Below are 10571 nucleotides of genomic sequence, written 5' to 3' on the forward strand. Positions count from 1 at the left end.
GTATGCAGCCGACAAATTCGACCTTCGGAGGACCCGTCCTGTTGTTTTGGACACAGCCAAAGACACCTCATGTCTGTGTGGGACATGGTGGCTTTCATCAATAGGCTCCATCAATGGGCTCCATCAATAGGTTAAATCAATAGGTTAAACCAGTAGACTCTATCACTGGGGTCCATCAGTAGGCTCCATCAATAGGCTTCATCAGTAGGCTCCATCAGTAGACTCCATCAGTAGACTCCATCAATAGACTCCATCAGTAGACTCTCTCAGTAGGCTCCATCAGTAGACTCCATCAGTAGGCTCCATCAGTAGGCTCCATCAGTAGACTCCATCAGTAGGCTCCATCAGTATACTCCATCAGTAGACTCCATCAGTAGACTCCATCAGTAGGCTCCATCAGTAGACTCCATCAGTAGACTCCATCAGTAGACTCCATCAGTAGACTCCATCAGTAGACTCCATCAGTAGGCTCCATCAGTAGACTCCATCAGTAGACTCCATCAGTAGACTCCATCACTAGACTCCCTCAGTAGGCTCCATCAGTAGACTCCATCACTAGACTCCATCAGTAGACTCCATCAGTAGGCTCCATCACTAGACTCCCTCAGTAGGCTCCATCACATCAGTAGACTCCATCAGTAGACTCCATCAGTAGGCTCCATCAGTAGACTCCATCAATAGACTCCATCAATAGACTCCATCAATAGGCTCCATCAATAGACTCCATCAATAGGCTCCATCAATAGACTCCATCAGTAGGCTCCATCGGTAGGCTCCATCGGTAGGCTCCATCGGTAGGCTCCATCAGTATACTCCATCACATCAGTAGACTCCATCAATAGACTCCATCAGTGGGCCAGAGGACATTTAAAGATGAACTGGTCTGTGCAGCCATTTTATGGGACTGTTTTGTGAAAGATTCTCAGGTAAACCTGGTAAATCAGCTGAAATAAGAACCAGAAACAGGATTTACAGATCACATGACGGTCCTGGTCCTATCAGAACATTTTCTGTAAAATCTCCTCTTTAATCTTTTAGGTCCAAACATTGTGAGACTCTTCAGACCAACCCCAGACCCCAGTGTCAGCTGCAGCACCAGCAGTCCCAACCAAGCAGCCAGCCAACCCCATCGCAGCACCAGCTGATCTACAATGGTTGCTCTGCCCAGCCACCCTCAGTAGCCCCGCCCACTTACCTTAGTCACCAAGGCAACCAGCGAAGAGTCACTGTCACCCGCACAAAGTCCTGCGGTCCATTCCTACTTATGCAGCAGAGCCAGTCCGACGCCCACCATCAACCTCCACCCACCATTCAACCAGACCCCCACCCCCACCTTTTGCCCCCACGGCCAGCCCAGCTGCCCCCCCACCAGGACTCCCAGCTACAGGAAGCCACCAGGAGCCTTCACAAGGCCCTGGCTTTAGAAGGTAAGCATCTGGACTGGTCTTGTCTGGCTCTGTCCAGTTTTACTCTGTCTGATCTGGTCCAGTCCAGTCTCATCCAATCGGGTCCGATTTGATTCTGTCCAGTCTGACTTGGTCCAGCCTCCTTGGTTTAATCACTGAGTGAACAGAACCAAACACACCTGAGTTCAGGTGTTTGATTATGACAATGATGATGGAGTTGTTCTTATAGTTTCTGATTTCCAGCAGGTACTCTGGTCCAGAACTACTAATCTAACTGAGACCAGTACTGCAAACTGGACCATGGTTCTGCAACAGTGAAACCAGTTCCTGCAGGACCAACACAGTGTCCTCCATCTGTAAACTGATCCAGAACCTGATGTGTGATCTGCAGGTCTGAGGGACTGGTACCTCAGGAACACCCTAGGCTCCCCACACCAGAACCAGGTTAATGGAAAGGTCACCACAGAGGTCAACACCAAACTGAACCCTGGAGTCAAAGGTCAGGTCACAGGGTGTAGAGCTCTGCATCGAAGACCAACAACTCACAGCGTCGTCCAGCAGTCGACCAATCAGCGAGAGGCCGGCCATCTCTATGCAGTGCCACATCACAAACAGATGCTGCCACATTCTGCCACGTTCCACGGACACCCGCTGCACGGCAGGTAGGGGTCCTCATTCCTTCCAGAACCAGAACCAGAACCTTCCAAAACCAGATAGGTTTCTGCAGTTGAAGATGTTTCACCTCCAGTCCAGGAAATTTCCTCAATTCTAAACTGGAGAGATAAGTTTGACAGTTTTAACCTTTCTGTGAGACTCAGTTATGCCACCTAGATTCACCTGGAGACCCGAATCTTTGTCTTTGTTTACCTGGCTCCCAAGACAAATGTCTGGTCACATGCATGAAGGTGTGAGGACAGGTCGGAACCACCTCGTTCTGACCCATCTTCCACATCCTTTGCTGTCCTGTTAGCTACCYTATCTCTGAAAACTGAACTCTCCCAGCTTGTTCTGCTTTGAGCCTGAGGACACTCATTCAGTGATCAGAAGCTAAAGTTAAATGTTTTACTTTCATTTTACTGAGGTTTAAACTGAAAACTGAACACAGTTGAAATATTTAAATTGAATATTAATATATTAAATATATTCTGTCTCCTTCAGGCCTGTGGAGAACTCATTCTGCCAAGAGTCGTTTGGCTCCCAGAAACAGGAAGTCCATCCCAGAGACCCACCAGTGAATCAGATGTCCCCAGGGACTCTAGTCTGACCTCCTGACCAATCAAGACTTTGAGACTCCGGTCTGACTCACGAACCAATTCCAACATTGGTCCTAATTGGTCCTAGTCATATTTAACCAGCAACTTACCAACCAATAAGGACCAGCAAACCAGCCAACTCCAGGGACTCTTGTCTGACTCACCAACCAATCAGGACCCTGAAAACCAAAGGCACAGATCAGTCCCAGACTGGTTTCCTAGTCTTGGTGTTCAGGCTGTAATAAGAAAGAGTTTGTGGTCCTGGTGGATCGTATTTCCAGTTGTTACCTTCAGATGATGATGATGATGATGATGATGATCCTGTTGTGGTTTAGAGAGCTGCTGGCACCCAAACTAGCCCCACCCCTTTCTTACAGCCCACTGATTGAACCACTTGTTAGAAAGATGGGAGCAATCAGGTATCAGACTCAGCGAGACAGACATACCACCCCCCCCACCCTCAAAACTTTCTGCACCTTAAGAAGGTCTGACCAACCCCTGTAGGTACCTTTACATGAGATTATCATGTTCTTTGTTGGAGTTAGAGGTTGTCTCTGAGGTGATGCRAGATGTCAGAGACTCATTCAACCTAAATCCAAACGCTACTAACCAATCAGAACACCAGATGTTGTTTCTTACCCTTTAAGGTCAAACAGTGAAGTTAAAAAGAGCTAAAGATCAAACTTAAGTTTGAGACAGAAATCTGCTGATAGACATTGAGAAGTTCTTTACAGGTTCTTCAGATTGTCTCAGTGATGTGGACTCAAACAAGAACTTCATGGATCCATCAGACATTAAGACCTGCATCCCAGAAATATGATGACATCATTTTTTGTCTGTGGCCCACTGATTCCTTACAGGCTGCAGGTCTTTAAAGCACCTGCTTTTATTTTCTGTCCACACCAAGTTCTTTCAGAACCACAGCTGGACTGATAGTAGTTCTGGATCTTCGTCTACGTCTTCATCTTAAGCCTAAAAACAGACTKTGCTCAGACAATCACTCTCCTCTTCCCAAGGTGGAAGGTGAACCTCCCAGAGGATAATGACAAGGATCCCCTGATGTCACCAGCTACTCAGTGACATCACCTGCCCTATTAATGACATCACCTGCCCTGCTCAGTGACATCACCTGCCCTGCTCAGTGACATCACCAGCCCTATTAATGACATCACCAGCCCTATTAATGACATCACCTGCCCTATTAATGACATCACCTGCCCTGCTCAGTGACATCACCTGCCCTGCTCAGTGACATCACCAGCCCTATTAATGACATCACCAGCCCTATTAATGACATCACCAGCCCTATTAATGACATCACCTGCCCTGCTCAGTGACATCACCAGCCCTATTAATGACATCACCAGCCATATTCAATGACATCACCAGCCCAGTGTAGCCTCTTTACACTGATCAAGTTCTATGACCATTGTATGTTAATTAATAGGTTAAGTGACCTGTTAATTGATCGGGTCATGTGATCTGTTAATTGATCGGGTCAGGAGACCTGTTAATTGATTCGGTCAGGAGACCTGTTAATTGATTGGGTCAGGTGACCTGTTAATTGATTGGGTCATGTGACCTGTTAATTGATTGGGTCATGTGACCTGTTAATTGAGCGGGTCATGTGACCTGTTAATTTGCTTTTCAATTCTGTTACAGACAAACCTGAACCACCGTTTTTATCAGATCCAGACCCAAATCAGTTACAGATTCTGACCATGGCTCAGATCAAGGTCCAAATTCAGGACTAAATAAAGGTCCAGGTTCAGTTCTGGATCCAAGCAATAAATATTTTGTTTTTGCAATTTAAAACTGCTTAAAGATAAAAAGGAAAAACTAAACATGACAATCAGACGATGATGTCACTGGATGAATGGATGATGGATGGTTGGATGGATGATGGATGTTTGGATGATGGATGGATGGATGTTTGGATGATGGATGGATGGATGNTTATTAAGGTTTAAAATGTCAACTTTCCTGCCAGCCGTTCATTTTTATGTTGTAGTTCAGCCTCTGACCACTAGTTGGCAGCAGTGAGCCAGACATTTGGCTCCTCTACCTCTTGAGCACCAGAGAGTAAGGGTAGCATTAGCATTGTGAGTAAACATTAGCTTTTCTTTTCAGTAAGAGGTTTTTATTTAATAGAATTTCTGGACAATAAATCACAATATGTCGCCTTGTTTACAGTATCCCAGGATATCAGGATAAATCGTATCGTGACCCCTCTGTTATGATTTGTATCGTATCGACAAATTCTTGTCAACACACAGCCCTAATCAGCTGTGTTTTGTCTGCAGACAGAGACCCGGTCCTGGACAAACAGAACCAAGAGGCGGAGCTTGAGAGACAAGACAGGTCTGATCGAGACAGAAGCTCCACCCCTCAGACTGCAATGGACCGGAGGCGGGCCTCTCAGGTAACCAGGACCTGGACCTGGACTGTTAGGTCCAGATGTGTTGGACAGAGACATTTACAGGGTGGACATGTCTCTGTTTGGTCCTGTAACTGCAGAATGTTTGTCTCCTATCATCAGTCTGTGATTCAGTCACATGGTRCTGGCCACGCCCACTTCTGCCTCAGTCTGTGACTCAGTCACATGGTGCTGGCCACGCCCACTTCTGCCTCAGTCTGTGACTCAGTCACATGGTGCTGGCCACGCCCACTTCTGCCTCAGTCTGTGACTCAGTCACATGGTGCTGGCCACGCCCACTTCTGCCTCAGTCTGTGACTCAGTCACATGGTGCTGGCCACGCCCACTTCTGCCTCAGTCTGTGACTCAGTCACATGGTGCTGGCCACGCCCACTTCTGCCTCAGTCTGTGACTCAGTCACATGGTGCTGGCCACGCCCACTTCTGCCTCAGTCTGTGACTCAGTCACATGGTGCTGGCCACGCCCACTTCTGCCTGAACTTATCTTCTACACTGCAAAACTAACAGAAAGTACTTTTAGCTTCCTGATAAATATTTAAAGTTCATAAGAGGCAGATAAACTCTGCACCCTTTCATTCATTCTTTTTTATTTTATTTTATAAATTGTTTGGTTTTATGTTTGAAATAAGCTGCAGTGAACTCATCCATGCAGCTTCCAGAGATACGGAGCAATGTTGTCTGCAGACCTACATCTATTTAAGACTTAAATTAAAACTCATACTTTTGCATTTTTAAACACARTCCCTTCATTTCTGCTTRGCTTTAGGCTCAAAGATAATTGGACAAATTAAATATTTGTAAATAAAGTGTTTATTTGTAATACTTGGTTGTTGGCAGTAACTGAAGTCATGACGTCACCAGACCCTGTTTCCTCTTTCTGAACGATGTCACATCATCAGTAAACACTAGAGACCCGGTGCCACGAGCAGCCATGCCCAAACCATCACACTGCCTCCACCGTGTCGTACAGATGATGTTGTAGCTGTGAGTCATGAGCTGTACCTTCAGCAGGAGGTTTTCTGTCAGTCCTGGTGGAGGTTGATCTGGTTTCATCTGTCCAAAGAATGTTCTTCCAGAGCTGTGCTTGCCTTGTAGTTTTTTTTTAACAAAGTTCAGTCTAACCTTTTTATTCTTGAGGATTCAGAGTGTCTCTCAGCGTGCAGTGAACCCTCTGTGTTTACCTTCACACAGTCTCTTTATGGTACGTTTGGATTTGATGTCATTCCTCCTGGAGAGTGGTGTGCACTTGGTTGGCTGTTGTGAAGGTCTTTCTCTTCTTCATGGAAATATTTCTACTGTCATCATCATCATCATCATCATCACATCATCATCATCATCACCATCATCATCACCATCATCATCGTCATCATCACTGCTGTCTTCTGTGGGCGTCCAGGTGTTTTTGCGTTGAGGAGTTCACCGGTGCCTCTCAGGATGGATCAGATGGAGCCCCTCCTGATATTGCAGCAGTTTCTCAGACGTTTCTTCTGTTTTAGCAGCTTAAGGATGTTTTTTTCATCTGCATGGAGCTCCTTTCACTGCACTTTGAGGTGTGTTTGAAGTAAGCCTTGTTGTTTTGTTTTTGTTTGTTATTGTGTGTTTGTTGGTGTGCAGATCAAGCGCTCGGCCCGGATGTGTGGTGAGTGTGACGCCTGTCTGAGGACTGAGGACTGCGCTCAGTGTGACTTCTGTAAAGACATGAAGAAGTTTGGAGGTCCAAACAAGATCCGCCAAAAGTGTCGCCTCCGGCAGTGTGAGGTCCGAGCCCGGGTACGTCAGCTTCCTCTGTCGTCATGGTAACAGGTCAGGGCTCGGTTGGGTCAGCACAATCAGGTTAACTTCGCTGAAACTTAAAACATCATGTTTTTTTCCCACTCCCTCATTCCCTGTTTGCCATTCGGGGTTGGGGTTCGAAGGAAGGTCAGACTGTCTGGTGGGGCCTGGGTGGCGGGTGGGCTCGGGGCTTGGGGGGTGCCAGGGATGGGGCTGGCATTCCGGCTCCCCTGAGGCTGTTTGGATTCTTGGATCACGGCTCCTGGTTGCCATGGTTGGGCCTCTGTCCAGAGTTGCAGCTGGAGTCTGGTGAGTGGTCAGCTGGGGGTTTGGGCCCTGGGGGCACCTGGCCATTGGCGGTGTGTGGGGGTGGTCGGGGGCGTGGCTTCACTGTGGTGGTGGGTTGAGCCAGGTTGAGCTTTGGCTGTCTGCTCCTCTCCACCCCAGAATGAAAGGGTGTACCTCCTGGGTTCATGGGGGTGCATGTCCTGGACCCGGGGGGTGTAGAGTGTGTATGAGGAGTGTGAGTGGATTATGGTGTCCATCTTGTGTGTCCTTGAATGAGTGTGTGTGAGGATGATGGTGGGATTGTGTGTCTGTGTGTGATTGGATATGTGTCAGGCTGGGTCTTGGGTGGCCCCCCTCCTCTGGTTCACCTGGGGGTCCACTGCTGGTGGTGGTGGGCCTTGTCCCCCTGCCACTCTGCCCTCTGGTGGGGTGGACCTGTGCTCACCGGTGCACTGGTGGCTCTCGGTATCTGGGGCTGGGTGCCCGGGCAGGTGCTGGCTCGGCCCTGTGACTGCCTGGTGGGGCTCGGGTCCTCTCTGGCCCTATTGGGCCATGGCTGGGGGCGGGGGGCGCCCTGGGGACCCGGGCCTCTGTGTCCATGCCTGGATCAGCTCTGGTGTGGTTGGTCCTGGCGGGGCCTGTGGGCTCGTTGCTGCTGGCCCTCTRGTCCACTCTGGGGGGTGGGTAAGCAGTTGTTCCTGCTCTGGTGCCCCTGGGGACTCTGTGCTCGGGTTCTGGTCTCCCTGATGTCTGCCTCAGGCCTTGGGGGTCAGGTCTGTGGGTCTCCACAGTCTCTATTAAACATTCTGGTGCAGAAACCTTGTGTGTACCTGCTCACGACCACACCCAAACAGGTGTTCAGATCCAGGTGTTTCTTAGATACATTCTATGTTGGGACTGTGTCGGCCACTAAATGTGTATGTGTATATACTCTGTGTATATATTTTATTATTATTATATTCTACTCATGAAATTTACTGAGTACTTGTCAGTGAGGCTATAATCATAATTATTATACACGTGTATTTTGTTGTTGTGTTTGTGTTTTCTGTTGTTGCAGGTGTGGAGACAGACTATAAATGTGTTTTCTTTAAACATCTCTCATCGTCTTGTTTCTCTTTCTATCTCTTTTTTCACTTTTCTCCTTTTTCTTTCTTTTTTCCGTCTCAGTGTCCATTAATCCCAAAATAAAGTATAACAAAGGTTTGAATATATACCAGGTGATGCTGCACTTGTGAAAGTAAAACTGTTGGGCTTCATTTGGACTCTCAGACATTAATTTGTTTGAAATTACCGGACAGTACACAGAAAAAAAAAACTTTAAAACATCTGAAACTACAAGTTTTTTTTGCGTTTTCTTGTCTGATTTGTGTTATTTTCTGTTTCTGTTCAGTTTCAGAAAAGTCTGAGTTTAACGCTCTCAGTCTGATCAGCCAATCACAGCACGCCATGTGAGTGTTTTTTATTGGAAAGGGGGCGGAGCTAACTAAAACATGTCTCTGAGCAGAAGATGCTGCGTGTCAGAGACGAGGAGATGAGTCAGAGCAGCCTCAGGGGGCGTGGCCTGTTTTATGGAGGGGCGGGGCATCTGACAGATGAGGATGAGGAAGATGATGAGGAGGAGGAGGGGTTCAGCGAGAGTGAGCTAGAGCTGTACGAGCAGTACAAAGCTGCTGGATTCAGAGACCTGGTGAGTAATACCTTCTGTCCAATCAGACGGCAGAGAGCCACTTCCTGTTCTGTGATTCTTCTTCCTGTTTACAGGTGTGGCACAGCGAGGAGGAGGAGGACGCTCAGACAGACTCACTGAGGAAGAAGGCGGTGAAGGTGAAGCACGTGAAGAGACGAGACAAGAAGCCAGAGAAGAAGGTAAGGTCACATGACCTCTGATGTCACTGATGATGTCACTGATGATGTCAGTGACACACCTGTGCTCCTGCAGAAGTCCATTTCTGCTCCGAAACAGGAGGCGAAGCCTCGACGTCACAAAGTGAAGCAGCGTCACAGAGAGCGCGTGCGTCACAGTGAGCGTGCAGGAGAGGGCGGTGCTAAAGATGTGGGCGGGGCTCTGAGGCAGTGTCTGGGTCCAGGCTGCATCCAGCTGGCAAGGAGCAACTCCAAATACTGCACCGAGGACTGTGGCATGAAGCTCGCCGCCAAGTGAGTCCCAGGTCCACGTGGACGCTGGAGGAAGAGCGAGACACACAGAAGCTCACGGTCCGTCTGTGTCCTGCAGCCGCATCTACGAGATCCTCCCCCAGAGGATCCAGCAGTGGCAGCAGAGTCCCTGCGTGGCCGAGGAGGTGGGGCGGAGACAGCTGGAGCGAATCAGGAAGGAGCAGCAGGCCGCCAGGCTCCGCCTCACACTGATGGAGAAACGTTTCCACGAGCTGGAGGCCATCATCGCCAACGCCAAGCAGCAGCAGGTCCAACAGCACGAGGAGGTCCGAGACCCAGAGACGCTCAGGTAGCCCCTCCCATAGTCTGCTGGTTCTGCTGTGACCCGTCTGTGTGTCCGTCTGCAGGTGACTGAAGGTGACGGAGACGACACGGACCTGCAGATCTTCTGTGTTTCCTGCAGCCACCCCGTCAACCCCAAGGTGGCGCTGCGACACATGGAGCGGTGCTACGCTAAGGTCAGAGGTCGCACCGCTTCACCTGCTGCCAAATCCATCACTGTGTCCAGATTCACCTGGTCCAGGTGGGCCGGGTCCTTGGTCGACCGTGAAGACAGGAAGAGTCTGTGAATTTGGACGGTCCAGCCTCTCGTCCACTCCGGTGTACGTCCTGTCACCTAGCAACTGTGACGCTAAACAGAGCAGAACTAGATGAAAACCATAAAATATTAATATATTAGTTATGAGTCTAAAACAATAAAATGATCTTAAAGACAGTATTTGAAGAAGTAATGGAGCTGCAGGGTTATTTCTCTAGAATCAGAATAATATTAAAACTTTATAAATGATAAAAGCTTTAACAACACAAACACCTGAAACTTTTAATAATTAAAACAACAGATATTTATTTAAAACTGCTCTTTTTTCTCTCACTTCCTCTAACGTTACGAGCAGAGGAGAATCTGTGGTCGGACCACAGTGCATCATGGGATAGGATGGACCGAGAAGGATCCATCAGACCTGTCCCTCTAACTGGGGACAAAGTAGGACACATCTGTCAGCTGCATCAGACACACCTGAACCTCACCTGGCACTTCATCAGGTACACCTTGTTAGGACCAGGTTGGACCTTCTTTTACCTTCAGAACTGCCTTAATCCTTGGTGTCATAGATTCAACAAGGTACTGGAAACATTCCTCAGAGTCTGGTCCATGTTGACGATGGTACACTGTGGTCATAAAGGGATGGACATGGTCAGAAGATGGTACACTGTGGTCATAAAGGGATGGACATGGTCA

The 10571-nt window shown here is 48.3% G+C and overlaps 2 protein-coding genes across 2 annotated transcripts in view; both read left to right on the forward strand.

Annotated features, from left to right (window-relative positions):
• Nucleotides 1-4447, forward strand: part of LOC106536804 (uncharacterized) — a gene marked incomplete at its 5' end in the record, with an annotated part of 10047 nt that extends 5600 nt beyond the window's left edge. The window contains 3 exon segments of the mRNA XM_014034130.1: nucleotides 1039-1427; nucleotides 1798-2068; nucleotides 2565-4447. Of these exon segments, the coding sequence (XP_013889584.1) occupies nucleotides 1039-1427; nucleotides 1798-2068; nucleotides 2565-2670 (766 nt within the window).
• Nucleotides 4448-4966: 519 nt separating this feature from the next.
• The window catches only part of LOC106536805 (CXXC-type zinc finger protein 1), a gene marked incomplete at its 5' end in the record, with an annotated part of 14560 nt that continues 8955 nt past the window's right edge, over nucleotides 4967-10571 (forward strand). Inside the window, 7 exon segments of the mRNA XM_014034131.1 lie at nucleotides 4967-5081; nucleotides 6710-6865; nucleotides 8664-8846; nucleotides 8921-9025; nucleotides 9099-9316; nucleotides 9393-9600; nucleotides 9682-9792. Of these exon segments, the coding sequence (XP_013889585.1) occupies nucleotides 4967-5081; nucleotides 6710-6865; nucleotides 8664-8846; nucleotides 8921-9025; nucleotides 9099-9316; nucleotides 9393-9600; nucleotides 9682-9792 (1096 nt within the window).

This window comes from Austrofundulus limnaeus, unplaced genomic scaffold (assembly GCF_001266775.1).
Source record: "Austrofundulus limnaeus strain Quisiro unplaced genomic scaffold, Austrofundulus_limnaeus-1.0 Scaffold1981, whole genome shotgun sequence".
Taxonomy (NCBI): domain Eukaryota; kingdom Metazoa; phylum Chordata; class Actinopteri; order Cyprinodontiformes; family Rivulidae; genus Austrofundulus; species Austrofundulus limnaeus.